Source organism: Panthera pardus, unplaced genomic scaffold, assembly GCF_024362965.1.
Source record: "Panthera pardus isolate Hobbes unplaced genomic scaffold, ASM2436296v1 HiC_scaffold_22, whole genome shotgun sequence".
Lineage (NCBI taxonomy): Eukaryota > Metazoa > Chordata > Mammalia > Carnivora > Felidae > Panthera > Panthera pardus.
The window spans coordinates 10365442-10381715 of record NW_026526788.1 but is presented as its reverse complement, the minus strand read 5'-3'; the positions used below and the strand labels follow the sequence as shown (position 1 = coordinate 10381715).

The 16274-nt window shown below is 39.7% G+C and overlaps 1 protein-coding gene across 1 annotated transcript in view; it reads left to right on the top strand.

Moving 5' to 3' along the window:
• LOC109248849 (zinc finger protein 33B-like) overlaps positions 1-16274 on the top strand; it is a 34194-nt gene that overhangs the window by 3000 nt on the left and 14920 nt on the right. The window contains exons 2-3 of the mRNA XM_019418887.2: positions 6072-6216; positions 6497-6592. Of these exons, the coding sequence (XP_019274432.2) occupies positions 6072-6216; positions 6497-6592 (241 nt within the window). The remainder of the gene's footprint in view (positions 1-6071; positions 6217-6496; positions 6593-16274) is intronic.

The following is a 16274-nucleotide window of genomic DNA, read 5'->3' as shown; positions in this document are numbered from 1 at the left end:
TAATTTGTATGTGTCTGATTATTGAGTTTGTGCAAATTTCATAAATTTATGGTGTATAAGTGTTCAGCAATTTCAAGAGTGGGTGGAATTCTTGCACACCCATTGTTAGAATTATTTCTTTGTGTTTAGTGGTTTTTAAAAAATATACATGTATCTCCCCCCACCCAAGAGAGGTAGCGTGAGCTGGGGAGAGGGGTAGAGGGAGATGGATGGAGAGAATTAAGCCGACTCCACACTCAGGGTAGAGCCCGACATGAGCCTGGATCCCACGTCCCTGGGGTCAGGACCACAGCAGAAATCAAGAGTCTGATGGTCAACTGAGCCACCCTGTATTATGTATTAATATTTAAATATATTTTTATTTGCACTTTTTTAACTGCTTGTTGCTGGCATGTTATTTTTTATATATTGACCTTATTTCCAACAAGTTTTCTACACTAATTTACCACATCTAATTGTTTATCTGTATATCCAAAAATTTGGATTTTTTATGTATACACATGTATAATCTGGGAATAGTGACACTGCCATATACTTTTCCCAGATTTTGTACTTTTTTTTCTGTATTGCCCTCTTAGGTCCTCAAATATATAATATTAAATAGAAGCAAGAGTAGGGGGGAAACTTTCCTTTCAGTATGGATTTTTGCTGTATTTGTTTACATTTCATAATGGCATCAAGGATGTCCAATTTTATTCCTAGTTACCTAAAATTTTTCTTTTTTTTTAATGAGTGCCAATTAAATTAAAAAAAAATATTAATGTTTATTTTTGAGAGAGAAAGAAAGAATACCAGCAGGGAAGGAGCAGAGAGAGAGGGAGACAGAGAATTCAAAGCAGGCCCCAGGCTCCTAGCTGTTAGCACAGAGCCCAACTTGGGGCTCGAACCCACGAACTGTGAGATCATGACCTGAGCCGAAGCTGGATGCTTAACTGACTGAGCCAACCAAGCGCCCCAATGAGTGCCAATTAAATTATTTAAAATGGTTTTGGACACCTACTGAAATCGTCATATGATTTGTCTCCTTCATTTTCTTAGTAAATTACATCAAATCTTATGCAATTAAATTTAATGTAAAATTAATTACAACAAATTTAAATGTAAAACTAACAAGATATGTCTGAAATAAACCTAACTGGGTCATGACAATATTTTGTTTTAGAATTATGTATCTGTGTCCATGAGAGACATTGAGCAGTGAGGTATTTTTTCCTGGTGGGGGACATGTTCTTGTTAGGATTTAGTATTTAGTGTCAAAGATATGTTGAATTCATAACAAGAATTCTTGAGTATTTCCTCCTGCTTTCTCCCCAAGATTGTGTTTTATTTTGTTTCTACTTCTTTCTTAGGTATTCATTCATAGGTAGGGACATCTTTACCTGGAATTAGTTTGTTTCCCTCCCTTCCTTTCTTTCTTCATTGTTAAGTAGGCTCTGCGCCCAGTGTGGGGATCGATCTCATGACCCTGGCTTACAACATCCCATTTTTTTCCTCTTTTCTCCCAGCCTCTGGCAGTCCCCATTTTATACTCTGTTTCTATGAAATTGGCTTTATGGTGAGTTATAGTGTATGATATTTGTTTTCTCTCTGACTTACTTCATTTAGCATAATGCCCTCAAGGTCTGTCCATATTGTCTCAAGTGGCAGGATTTCCTTTGTTTTTATGGTTGAATAGTATTCCATTGTGTGTGTGTGTGTGTGTGTGTGCGCGCGCGCGCGTTTATATATATATTTATTATATATGCATGCATGTATACACGCATTATCTTTACCCCATTCCTCTGTTGATGAACACTAAGCCTCATGCCTCAGCTACTATCAATAATGTTGCAGTGAACAGGGGATTACAGGGGTCTTTTGCAGTTTTGATTCCATTTCTTTTGGATTTGTGCCTAGAATTGGATTGCTAGATCATCTGGTAGTTCCATTTTTAATTTTTTGAGGGACCGCCATAGTGTTTCCCAAGGTGGCAGCACCAATTTACATTCTCACCAACAGTGAATGAGGATTCCCTTCACGCCACAGTCTTGCCATTTGTCATTTCTTGTCTTTTTGATAATAGCCATTCTGAGAGGTGTGAAAGAGATATTTCATTGTGGTTTTGATTTGCATTCCTTGATGGTTCATGATATTGAGCACCTTTGCATGTACAATTGGCCGTTGTAGGTCTTTGGAAAAATGTCGGTTCAGGTCCTTTGCTCATTTTAATTGGATTATTTGCTTTTTGGTTTTTGAGTTGTATGAGTTGTTTATACATTTTGGATATTAACGTCTTATCAGATACATGATTTGTGAATATATTTTCCCATTCTGTAGGTTACTTTCCAGTTCATGGACTGTTTGCTGGGCAGAGCTCTTAAGTTCGATAAAGTCTTGTTTGAGCTTTTGTTGCCTTGCTTTTGGCATCTTATCCAAAGAAAACATCATCCTAGAGAACAATGTTGAGCTTCTCCCCTATGTTTGCTTCTAGGAATTGTATGGTATCAGTTCTTATGTTTAAGTCTGATTCATTTCAAGTTAATTTGTATGAGTGGTGTAAGATAGGGGTATAGTTTCATTCTTTTGCGTGTTGGTATCCCGTTTTCCCGCTGCCATTTACCGAAGAGACTATCCTTTCTCCATTGTGTGTTTTTGCAACCCTGTCAAAAATCAGTCGACCATATATGCGTGGGTTTATTGGGGGGTTTCTCTTCTGTTCCATTTGACTGCAACTGTTTTTATCACTGAAATAAGTCTCCCTTTCGCTGCAGTTGGTATTCCCTGTAACGTACCTTAATTAGGCCTTCCTTCACTTCGTTCATTAACCATTTATGAATAGTTAGTACGTGTCCTAATGTGTGCCAGCTGGTGAGGATTCTAAGAATGAGACATCGCTCTTTATAAGGAGAAACTCTTAGAACTGTGTAGGGCACGTGATTTTGACGTTACTGTAAGTCCTACGGTGGGGATCCTGTTTTGTTTTCCTCATGATTTTTCATTTCTGGTTAAAAATGAAAAGACAAGATTTTCAAGGCTAAAATAACATAATTGTTTTTTGTATTGGGTGACGTACCCCATTTGTATTTGTTCTTGTGAGGCTTTAGTCCCTCCATCTGACAATGTATTTATTCCCTATGCTTTTTGTTGGTTGTGTGGGGCACCCCGATTGAGTGGGAGCCGGCAGGCGCCAGTGAAGAATTCACTCAAGACAGAACAGAGGAAATAGAAGTTTACCGGATACCCTGCAAGGGAGCAGCGGGCGGGATGGCAAAGGGGAGACCGTCTGCTACTAGGCGGTGGTGAGGGGCTGTAGTTCTAGAGTAGCTGTAACTTTTCCCCCTTTTTTGGTAATCTTAGGCCTGTGCCTGCCGTGGGCAGCCCATTGGTCAGTGAGGGCCTGTGGCTTAATGAGCCTGTTCACGTCAGCTTGGTGGTCGTGGTCGCTGTGGATCCTTTTGCTTTCCTCAAGCTTTGACTGCTCAAGCCTGTTGTATACACAAGTGGTCTCTACAGGTTGTTTGTTTCTGTTTTACTGGATTATTTTGTTTTATTTTTTCAACACTGCGTCAGCTTGTGTCATAACAAAGGATTCCTAAATTTATTTTCTGTTTGTGTCTGTGATCTTACGGGCTAAGGCGTGGCTCTGCTCTCTGTGCTGTGCATTGTGGGGTCAAGGATGAAGGATGATGTCTCTGAAACTTCTCCCTGAAGTGATACATTTCCCTTGTACCACTTTTCATTGGCCAAAGCCAGTCACGTGGCCCAGCTTGATGTCAGTGGGCAGGAGTTGTGATGTACCCACAGGGGCAGGCTGGGGCGCTGGACCTACTGGAGAGGGGAAAAAATATGTTGTGAGTGGTTTGTCAGTGGTCACATGATTTATCAAGTGACCTTTGATGATACGCTTTTAAAGTTACTCCTTCTAGAGTGGTTCAGTATTTAAGTTTTATTCTAATACTAATCATCATTTAAGTTTAAATTGTGGTTGTAGTTTGTAATTTTCTATTAACATATGAAAGGACCTTTATTATTACTGCAGTTCGACCTTTACATTTACTTCAGTCATCTTCTGCTATCCCGTATTTTGTGGAAGCCCTCTGAAGTATTTTGTTTCCCTTAATGAAGAATATTTGTAATACTGTTTTTCAGACAGTTTCATGGGGCACCTGGGTGGCTCAGTGGCTTTAGCATCCTTCTCTTGCTTTCAGTCCAGGTCCTGATCTCACGGTTCCTGGGATGGAGCCGTGCTTGGGGCTCCACACTCACAGCATGGAGCCTGCGTGGGATCCTCTCTGTCCCTTTCTCTCTGCCCCTCCCCTGCTCGTGCTCTTTCTCTCTCTCAAAATAAAGAAAGAAACCTAAAAAAATTTCTTGAAGCAGTTTCATTAAAGGACAGAGCTGGTATGTCAGGAATGATTTGGAATCGAATATATCTCTTGATTGGTGAATTCTAATTATGTGCCCGGATAATACTACGTTAAGTAAGTTTTCTGGATTAGCTAGTGCAATCCTACACCACCTTTATGCTATAGGTACTGAAATTACAGAAGCGTATAAGGATTTACGTTCGGGATCTCTATAGAATAGTTCATCTGCAGAAAGTGCAGTTTGAGAAGTGGACAAATTTGAGATGTCCTGACTCCTAGTCGACCGGAAGATGCCTCTTCTGGCAATTTGATGCTTGAAACGTGGGAACCGGAACTCACATTACAAATGATACTGGAAGTGTTCTCAGTGGTTCCCGAGGTGCCTCCTGGTTTTGAAAATGACTCGGGAAGATCTTTGTGTGCTGCTGATTTTATCATCTTGCTCCCCCTCACTTCTTCATAGACGTGTCATGTCTCAGTGTGTTCTCCCACTTCAGATATTTAAGGAACCTCAGCCTTTATACTCACGATATGTAGCTGCATCAACAGGTAGAAACATGTTATTTATATATATTTTTTAACTTTTTTATGTTTATTTTTGAGAGAGAGAGAGAGAGAGACAAAGAACATGAGTTGGGGAGGAGCAGGGAGAGAGGGAGATACAGAATCCCAAGCAGGCTTCATGCTGTCCTTACAGAACACGATGCAGGGTTCAAACCCGTGACCAGGGAGATGATGACCTGAGCCGAAGTTAGCCACCCAGGCACCCCTCGGCTTTTACCTTTTAAACTGGAGAATAAAAATTTGTAACAAAATGTATTGATAGTATATTTATGTAATTCATAAATATCAAGTTTGATAGTACTCAAAAGTGGTTTTTTTTTTTAACGTTTTTAAATGTTTATTCATTTTTGAGAGACAGAGAGAGACAGATCATGAGCAGGGAAGGGGCAGGGAGAGAGGGAGACACAGAATCCAAAGCTGGCTCCAGGCTCTGAGCTGTCAGCAGAGCCCAGCATGGGGCTCGAACTCACGAACTGCGAGATCATGACCTGAGTCGAAGTCGGACGCTCAACCCACTGAGCCACCCGGGCGCCCCAGTACTCCAAAATATTCTTTAAGGTGGAGAGTGATCACACATTGAAGACTCGGTCTAATTTACTCTGTGATCCATTCCATGAATTCCTTTCTGGCACTTCTTGTCATCACAGATCCAGGCTGGATTCTCAACTTTTCCTCCACCATTTGCCCTCTTCTCATTTCCCGAACGTGTTAATGGAGCCCCGCCTTTGCTTGCACCGGGGACCACGACCCTGTGTTCATGAGAGTACGGGTTTCCTCTTCTCCACCAGCCGTTCTTCAGTGAGGCCCCATAAAGAGCTAATTTTGCTGCTCGTTTGTTTTAGTCTGTCTTGTGCATACCTCACCTTAGCGATTGTAACCTGTTACTGCATGTTTTCTTATCAGATTACGTGCTCCTGGAATACAAGAACAGTTTTATTAATCTTAGCATTTCTAAGAATTGGAACAGTTCCGGATACGTTGTGGGATTTGGTGATTTTTACATTAATAATACCCTGAAGCAATGGCATAGCGTTTGTTAGATTTCTCGTCTTCCCTCAAAGCCTAAAGCCAAACACGCCTTCTGCAGACTGTTTTGGTAATCATGAGAAGGATTGGTTCGCATACAGCTTTTTCCATGTCACCCAATTCTGAACATTTCAGATTGAACAGAGATTCCAGGGATCGGTATCATTTAAGGATGTGACCGTGGGCTTCACCCAGGAGGAGTGGCAGTGCTTGGACTCAAGTCAGAGGTCCCTGTACAGGGACGTGATGCTGGAGAACTACAGCCACCTTGTCTCAGTGGGTAAGGACTGTTTTTATATAATTCCAAGTAGCATGTTTTGGTTGTGTTAATTATGAGGCGTATAGGCTCTGCGCCGCGTTGAATGATATTTAAGATTGGAATTCAGGAGTCATTGCCGATTGACCAACACTTTTGGGCGCCAGGAAGGTAGTTGTGTTTACCTCTCCAGTGAAGTGTTCCGTGGCTTCTTCACCGAGCAGCTGCAGCGGCTTCCTCCTCTTCCAGAGGCCCTGAAGTCTAGGCCACCTGGTCTGAATCCTGAATGATTTCACGTTGACAGGGTCCTGTGCTACCAAACCAGAGGTGATCTTCAGGCTGGAGCAAGGAGAGGAGCCATGGATATGGGAGGAAGAATTCCCAAGCCAGAGCCTCCCAGGTGAGTGGATACATACGGCACCGATGAACGTCAGGACATTTATTATCTTCCCATGATTAACCCAGGGCTGGACAACTTTGGAATGTGTTTTTAAGGTACCTGTTAGAAGTCATAATCCAGTGAGTGACTGAGAATACTGGTTATTGGACCAAACCTCCAGATTCTGCTCTCACGAAAAATCTTCTCCTGTTTGATTCACGTTTTGAATATTCACCATTCTTACATTTGTCAACAGACCAGTCTTTGCCTCCTCCCCTTTGCCATCGTTTTCCTGCATGAGTGTGTGTTTCTCAAAGCAGTGTCAGCCTCCGACCTTACCGGCGTTGTTGCACTGCATTCCTGCTGTTCCCAGGCATTGTTTCATACACTGATTTTCCGACTCAAATAATTTTTGAGTGCTTGCTGTTGTCTAAATTCCATAGTAGTGAGAGGCGCTTGGGTGGCTCAGTCAGTTGAGCGTCTAACTTCAGCTCAGGTCATGATCTTGCAGTCCATGAGTCGAGGCCTGCATCGGGCTCTGTGCTGACAGCTCAGAGCCTGGAGCTTGCTTCAGATTCTGTGTCTTCCTATTTCTTGCCCGCCCGCCGCCCCCCCCCCCCCCCGCCCCACTCGTGCTCTGTCTCTGTCTCTCAAAAATGAATAAACATGAAAAAAATTTTTTTGATTAAAAACAATTAATAAATGCCACAGCAGTGAAAGAATAATGTGCCAGTGACTTTATACAAGTAGCACTAGTGGCCAAGAGATACATGCAGAGGTGGTCAACGTCACTAACGTGAGGGACATGCACCCCCGAGCCACATCACACCATTTAGAATGGCTAGGACCAAGAAGACGAGAGAAAACAAGTGTTGGCGAGGATGAGGAGAAAAGGGAACTCTTGTGCACTGTCGGTGGTGGTGATGTAAATTGGTTCACCTACTGTGGAAAAGGGTGTGGAGATTCCTCAAGCAGTTAAATATAGAACTGTCCTAGGATCCCGCAGTTGTACTTGGGAACATACCCGAAGAAAATGAAAAGAGGATATCGAAGAGAATATACACATTCTTGTGTATCACGGCCTTATTCACAATAGCCAGATCTGGACACAATCTGCGTGCCCGTCAGTTCATGAATGGCTAAAGAAAGAAAAGAGAGTAGTAGTATTCGGTCATGAGAAATGACATCTTGCCACTTTAAGAGAAAGACAGTTACCGTATGGTGTCACTTATATCTGGAATCTGGAAAAGGCAAACTCACGATAACAGAGGGTACTGTGGTGGTTCCCAGGGGATGGGGTGTGGGAAAGGAGTGATGGCACAAGATCGGAAGAGTACTAAGTAAGCCTAGAGATAGCGGATACCATATCAAGAATGCAGACAGTATCGTATTGTGATAACCACACTTGCCAAGACACCAGAACTGAATGGTTCCAGTCACTAATAAGACATGGGAATTGTGTAACATAATAAAGGTGCTGATTACTGGTACAGTAGCAGTCATAATACAGTTTATAATTGTCTGAAACTAACATGTGCACCTTGAATTTATATAGTTATATGTCTCATGCATTTAAAAAGTAGCACTAGGGGTGCCTGGGTGGCGCAGTCGGTTAAGCGTCCGACTTCAGCCAGGTCACGATCTCGCGGTCCGTGAGTTCGAGCCCCACGTCAGGCTCTGGGCTGATGGCTTGGAGCCTGGAGCCTGTTTCCGATTCTGTGTCTCCCTCTCTCTCTGCCCCTCCCCCGTTCATGCTCTGTCTCTCTCTGTCCCAAAAATAAATAAAAAAACGTTGAAAAAAAAAATTTAAAAAGTAGCACTAGAAAGAGATACTTCTGCGTATTAACGCTGTGTAGTGGTAAAAAATGACCATGGAAATTAGAGCAGAGTTAAATTGTGCTGCTTTAAGAAGAGTAGCCAGTGGAGACCTAAAGTAGGAGATCAGCCACCATTAGAGCCGGATTTGAGTGAAATGTTTGTGTGAGTTGGGCGGTTTCTGCCTCTTCTCAGCAAGGGGAATAGCACCCACTAAGCCAATGAGCAGGAATGTGTTTGGTGTTTTTTGGGAAATAGCGAAAAAAAAAAAAAAGTACAATGGCCAAAGGGGAGTGAGTGATTGATGAGTGTGGGACAGGAAATGACGTCAGGCAGTTGTGGTCCACAAGGTAAATATCATAAATCTTATTAAAGATTTTAATATTATCCTTATTAGTATATTTTGGTTAATACACAATGTGTGGTTTATGTTTATAAGATCTTTCTCGCCCCTGGAGAAGATATTGGGAAGAGCATAAGCCCTACAGATGTCGCTAGAGGACGCTTGTCGTTTTCCTTTAGGGTGATTATGGTCAGTCCAGATTGGAAGGCATGGAGGTAACGAGAGGAGCATGGATTCTCTCTGTGTCGGGAAGAAGAGTAACAGAAAGGGAAGAGAGGGTGGGACTTGAAGGATTTTAAAGAATAATGGTTGAAAACTTCCCAAGTTCGGCAGAAGACCTAATAGTATTCATTGAAGAATCTGCGTGAACTCCAAGTAAGAAAAATGCAAAGGGATCCACGCCAATGGCATGTCATGATTACATTTCTAAAAACAAGAGAATGTTTCAAAGTAGCCGGAGAGAAACATCTCCTTTTCTTTGGAAATGATAGTGGATGTTTCAGTCAAAAGCATGGAAGCTAGAGGGAAACGATGCCTTTTTTTCTGAGTACTGAAGGAAGAGAACTTTCAGACAAAACTGGTATCTTATGAACATATATTCATGAAAGGAGAGCTGAAGTTATCATACAAAGGAAAACTAAGAGAAAATGTTGGGAAACCTTTTACTTATTTATTAAAAAATTTTTTTGTAACATGTATTTACTTTTGAGAAACAGAGAAAAAGCACAAGCAGGGGAGGAGCAGAGAGAACGGGAGACACAGAACCCAAAACAGGCTCTAGACTCTGAGCTGTCAGCACATAGCCCGACATGGGGCTCAAGCTCACAGACCATGAGATCGTGATCTGAGCCAAAGTCAGACGCTCAACCCACTGACCCAGCCAGGTGTCCCTAGCAAACTTAACTTGTAAAATGGCTAGAGGAACTCCTCTGAATAGAAAGGAAATAACACAAGAATGTTGGAACTTCAGAAAAGAATGAACATCGGAAGTGGAAAAAATAAGGATAAATATAATGGAGTTTCCTTCTCATTATTTTCTGAAATCATATTTGATTGTTGAAGCAAAATGTAGAAATATCCTATGATTTGATGCTCCATGTGTGGGGAAAATATATAATTCCATTTAAAAGGTATAATAAAGGGATTTGGATGGAATTGAAGTTTTACATTTCCCTTGAGTTGGTAAAATGTTGATCTGAGAAGAATGTGATGAATCATATATGTGCCTTTTACCTAGAAATGGACTCAAATACCTCGAGCAACCACCAAAAAAATGTATGAAGTGGTACACTTAGAAATACTCTCAAGTAGTTACCTGTATAATCCTTGGCAAAATATTCGCAAGTAGAAAACAGTGGTGTATAAACAGAATCCTACACCGTGACTGAGTGGTTTATATTCAGAGCATGTAAAAGTGGTTCAGCATTCCAGAAACAATCAGTATAATGTACCATAGGCTGACAAAGATGCTGTTATACATAAAATTGCTTTATTAATTTCCTTTCAGATTGTTGATTGCAGTTGCATAGAAACCCACCTGATTTGGGGGTGGTTATATTGTGGCTTACAGCTTTTCTGAATTTATTTATTACCTCGAGTGGCCTTTTTGTAAATTCCTAGGGATGATTTGTAGTTAGAGGGAACTTTTCCACTCTTTCTTTAAGGCCAAAGAATTGTTTCCTTAATCCCAAAAGCAGATGGTCGCTCTTGGAAGAAAAACTACAAATAATTCTTAGGAATATAGATGCAGAGCTCCAAATAAAGTCCAACGGTGTAGGAAAAGAAATATATGCCATGCCGAATTAGGATTTATTCCAAACCTGCAAGCTCATTCAACATTCAAAAATCAATGAACATAATCCATCCCATCAGTAAACTGCAGAAAGAAAAATTGTATGATCCTATCAATTGATGCAGAAGAAGCATTTAACAGAATCCATGTATGATTAAAATTCAGCAAACTAGGAATAGAGAATTTCCTCAAGTTGATGAAAAACATCTACCAAAAAATCTGTTAACATCACATATAATAAAGAGAAACTGGATGCTTTCTCTCTAAGATCAGGAGCAAGTCAGGGCCATCCAGTTTCACCACTCTTATTTGACATCATAGTAGAAATCCTAGGTAATGCAACAAAACAGATATGAAAGGTGACAAGGGAAGAAATAAAACTCCTCTTTTTGCAGAGATTCAATTGTCTAAGAATCCTAAAGTGGCACACTCCTGCAACATAGAAGTCATTTATAGGAAGGTTGCCAGATACAAGCTTAATATTCAATAGGCATTTGCCTTATTAATATTTTAGTTGTAGTTGTCTTTGTATTGGTGAGTTGTAAGCGTTCTTTACATATTCTGTATATCAGTCCCTAATTAGGTATGTAGTTTGCAAGTATTTTCTCCTGTTTCTGGGTTGTCATTTTACTATTTTATCTGTGTGCTCTGCAGCAAAAGAGTTTTTTTGTGTCATGAAATACAGGTTATCTGTTCTGTCTTTTGTCACTATTGGTTTTGGTGTTGTATCTAAAAGGGCTGTGTCTATCCCAAGCACAGAAAGATTCATTCCTATATTTTCTTTAAGTAAATGGTTGTTACATTTAGGTCTGTTACCCACTTTTGTGTATGTTGTGAGAAAAGAGTATAATTGTTTTGCATGTAGATATCTAATTGCCTCAGCATCAGTTGTTGATAAAGGTGTGTGTGTGTGTGTGTGGTCTTGACAATACATCGTTTTGATATACACACACACTCACGCATCCATTTCTCCTACCCCCAAACCCATACCTCTGTCAACCGACAGTATGTTCCCTGGATCTGTAACATCACTGTGTTTGTGTTTTTCATTTTTCAAATTCCATGTAAGCAAGATCAAACAGTATTAGTCTTCCTTTGTCTGACTTCTGTGACTTTGCATAATGCCCTCGGGATCCATCCATGGTGTCCCCAAATGGCAAGATTTCATTAATTTTTATGACTGCGTAATATTCCACATGTATATTATATTTATAATATGTATATATACATAATACATACATATGTAAAACATACAAAATATAGTATGCATAATGTGTTTAACTTATAACTATGTATTCTTCATTTGTTTATATAGTGCTACAGTGAAAAAACATGTGTATGTCTTTTGAGGCTAGTGTTTTCATTTTCTTCAGATATATACCCGGAAGTGGAATTACTGGATCACATAATAGTTCTATTTTTAATGTTTTGAGGAACTGCCATGTTGTGTTCTATGGTGGCAGCACAGTTCACCCTCCCACGAAGAGTACCTAAGGGTTTCCTTGTCTTCATATCCTTATAAACACTTGTTATGTTTTGTCTTTTTGAGAATAGTCATTTCGGTAGGTGTGAAGTGCTATCTCATTGGGGTTTGATTTGCATTTCCCTGATGATGAGTGTCGTAGAGTACTTTCTTCAAGTACCTGTTGGCCATCTGTATGTCTTCTTTGGAAAAATGTCTATTCATATCTTCTGCCCATTTTAAATCAAATTTGATTTTTCTTATTGAGTAATATTAGTTGTGTTTTGGACATTAACCCCTTATCAGATAAATGGTTGCAAATAGTTTCTCCCATTCAGTGGATTGTCTTTGATTTTATTGATGGTCTGCTTTGCTTTTTAGTTTGATGCAGTCCCACGTGCTCATTTTTGCTTTTGTTGCCTTTGTATTTAGGGTCAAATACAAAAACTTATTGCCGAGAGTGATGTGTAGCCTACTGCCTGTTTTCTTCGAGGACTTTCATAGTTTCAGGTTTTGTGTTCCAGTCTTCAATCCATTTTGAGTTAGAGTTTGTGTATGGTGCAAGATAGCGGTTTAATTTTACTCTTTTGCATGTGGCTGTCCGTATTTCCTAACACCGTTTATTGAAGTGGTGACTGTCCTTTCCCTATTGTATATTCTTGGCCCCTTTGTCGTAGATTAGTTGACTTAGATGTGGGTTTATTCCTGGACTCCCTGTTCTCTTGCATGGATCCGTGTGTCTGGATTTATGCCAATAGCATACGGTTTTGATTACGGTAGCTTTTTGGTATAGTTTGAAATCAGCAAGCATGCTACCTTCTGCTTTCTTGTTCTGTCTAGTTGATTTCTAGTTTCATGCAGGAAAGATGCTTGATTGGGTTTGGGTCTTCTTAAATTTGCTAGGATTTGTTTTTTTGTCTTAATATATGGTCCATCCTTGAAAATTGTTCATGTGTACTTGAGAATTTTTCTTTGTGGATGAAATGTCTGTAAAGTCCGTCTGGTCTAATGGGGCATTTTAGGACAATGTCAATTTTAAGTTGACAACAACTGAAGATTGTACATATTCTAAAGTTATGTGTTTGTATCCCCCCCCTCCTTGTTTTATAGTTTTGATGTCAATTCTTGTATCTTTTAATCTTCTGTATGTCTTAACTAATGATTATAAGTAATTATGGTTATTTTTTGTACTTTGGTCTTTTATGTTTCATACTGCTTTTGTAAGTGATTAACCCACTGTCTTCACAACATTAGGATATTCTGAATTTCACTATATATTTGTTTTTACCAGTGAGATTTATACTTTAATATGTTTTCGTGTTGCTAATTTGTATTCTTTTGTTTCAGCTTAAAGAAGTCCCTTTAACATTTCTTGTGAGGCTTTTCTGGTGTTGGTGATTCTAAATGAGAGCTTTGCTGTGTATTGTTGTCCAGTAAAGGTTTTTCTTTTCCCATTCTTTGAATATACCATGCCACTGCCTTCTGACTGGAAAAAGTTTCTGCTGAAGGATCTGATAATCTTACGAGAGTTCCCTTTTCTGGAACCAGTTGTGGATTTTTTGCTACTTTTAACATTCTCTCCGTGTCTTTAATTTTTGGCACTCCATCTCATAATGTTTTTGGTGTGGGTTTTTTGAATTCATCTTACATGGAAATTTCTGGGCTTCCTGGATATGGATTTCTTTTTTTCCCCCCAATTTGGGGAAGTTTTCGGCTATTATTTCTCTCAGTGAATTTTCTGCCCCTTTCTTTTTCATCCCCTTTTGTGATTTCTATAATGCAAATGTTGGTCTGCTGTATATTGTCTCATATGTCTCTTAAGCTGCGTTCACTTTTCCCCCTGCTCTCATTGGGTGAGTTCCACTGTCTGACTGCAGATTACTGATTCATTCTGCCTCATTGTTCTGCTATTGAATTCCTCTAGTATTTTTCAGTTGTCTTACTGTATTTTCTGTTTGGTACTTTCTTGTACTTTCTTCATGTTGAGGTTCTCACCGTGTTCATCTCTTTTCTCCTGAGTTCGATGAGCATCTATATGACTATTATTTTGAACTTCTTATTAGGTAAATCACTTGTGTCCATTCCATTAAGAACGTTATTCTTAGGTTTTTTCTTGTTCTTTCGTTTTGAACACACATTTCTTTGTGCATTTTTCTTGATTGTCTGTGTTGGTTTGTGTTCGTTAGATAAAACAGCCACCTCTCCTAGTATTGGAAGAATGGCCTGGTGTAGGTGATGAACCTTGTCATTCGACCCTGACTTAGCTCTTGGTTGCCTGTCAAATTTTCATGTTGTCTAACCAGCCTCTTTTATTTGTAGTGGCTTTCAGTAGTTGAGGGTGTTCCAAGACCTGTCACTGTCCCAAGGGGAGGATCTCACTCAGCATCTAGATTCAGGCTGATTGGAAGGGAGATCTTCAGACGGTATCTCTTAAAGTATGCAAATGTGTACAGTCCTGTGAGACTGGAAGCAGAAGTGATGCTGGCCACCAGAGCTGGGGAACCTAAAAGTGTTCACTAGTAGTAGGCGCCCAAGTATGGTGGAGGAGTATACACACTGCTTTCCAGAAGACCCTGGCGAGCTGGAGTGAGGCAGAGGGAGAACGCGGAGAGAAGATACCCTCCAGCTCGAGTGAATCAGAGGGAGAGTGCACTGTTGGTGCTCACTTACCATCGTCGGATGATAAACCCGCCTTGCGTTAGTAGGATAAATCTCACGGGGTCTTTGTGTGCAATCCTCGTAATGTGTTATTCGATAACATTTGCTAGTATTGTGCAGAGTATCTGTGGGTCTGTATTCCAAAGATGTTGCTCTTAGTTGTTTTAGACATTGAACTGTAGTCGTCTTCTCTCATCATGTCTGAGTTTAGTGCCGATGTAATATAAGGCTCATATAATTAGGTGGGAGGTGTTCTTTTCTATTGTTTGCAGGAGTGTTTGAATAATTAATATTTATTTAAACGAGTTTAAAAATTCACCAGTGAAACCATCTGGACCTGGGCTTCCTTTATGGGCAGTTTTCAAATGACTGCAGTGTGTTTACTTCTTACACTTTTTTTCAGATAGCTTATTTCTTCTTGAGTTGTTATATTTTTTCCGATTCTAGGAATTTTTGTATTTCAGCCAAGTTATCAAATTAGTTGACATACAATTCAAAACATTCACTTACAATTGTTTTTGTAGCGTAGAAAACATTCCAGGTTTGTAATGTGAGTACATTCTATCCCTAGCGTGTATACTGCCTTTATTCCACAACTTCAGGAATTTAGTTCTTTCAGATACGTTTATTTATTTTTGAGAGTGTGCACATGAGAGTGAGCAGGGGAGGGGCAGAGAGCAAGAGGGAGAGAGAGAATCTCAAGCAGGCTCCACGCTGCCAGCACAGAGCCCAATGCGGGGCTCAATCATGCAAATCATGAGATCATGATCTGAGCCGAAATCAAGAGTTGAATGCTCAACTCACTAAGCCACCCACCCAGGCGCCCCATAACTTCAGTAGTTTGACTGTTATGTCTCTTATTTCCATGTCAGCCTATAGTTTAGTCATGTTTATTGATATTTTAAAAGAGTCATCTATCGCCTTTCTTTTCTGGTTTATTAATTTTTACTCTTCTCTCATTTCCCATCCCTGCTTGCTTTGGATTTGTATTACTTTATTTTCCCCATTGTTATCAGTTGTATAAGGCAGATTATTGATTTGGGATTGTTCTTTTTTAATGTGGTTTTTGCAGGATAAATTGACTTCTAAGTACTGTAGTACTGTTTTGTGTGTGTCTCAAGTTTTTGTATATTTGGTCTTCATTTTTACTCAAAGTGTTTTCTTAAATTTCCTGGATATTTTTCCCCTTTATTTTATTCAGAGATGCATTGTTTAATGTCCTCTTTGTGAGTTTTCAAAATTCCTTTATATGATTGATGTATAATTTCCTTCCATTTTGGTGGGAGAACCTTTTAAAATGTATTCTGGGGAACCTTTCGTATGTACTTCTGAAGAATGTGTAATCCTCCCTTTTTGCGTGGAGTGTCTTATATATATTTGTCAGTCTGGTTACCTGATAGTGTTATTTTTATCTTTTTTTCCTCCTATTTGTATTCTAGCAGGTTTTTTATCCATTACTTAATGTGGAATTTTAAAGTCTTTAATTATTGTTGTGTGTATTTTTCCTTTGAATTTTATCAGTATTTACTCTAGTTTCATCGTCAGCAACGTAGAATTATGTGGATTTACGTCTCCTTTACTGATGGACTGTTTTCATTATATAATGTCCCACTTTATCTCTAATAACGTATTT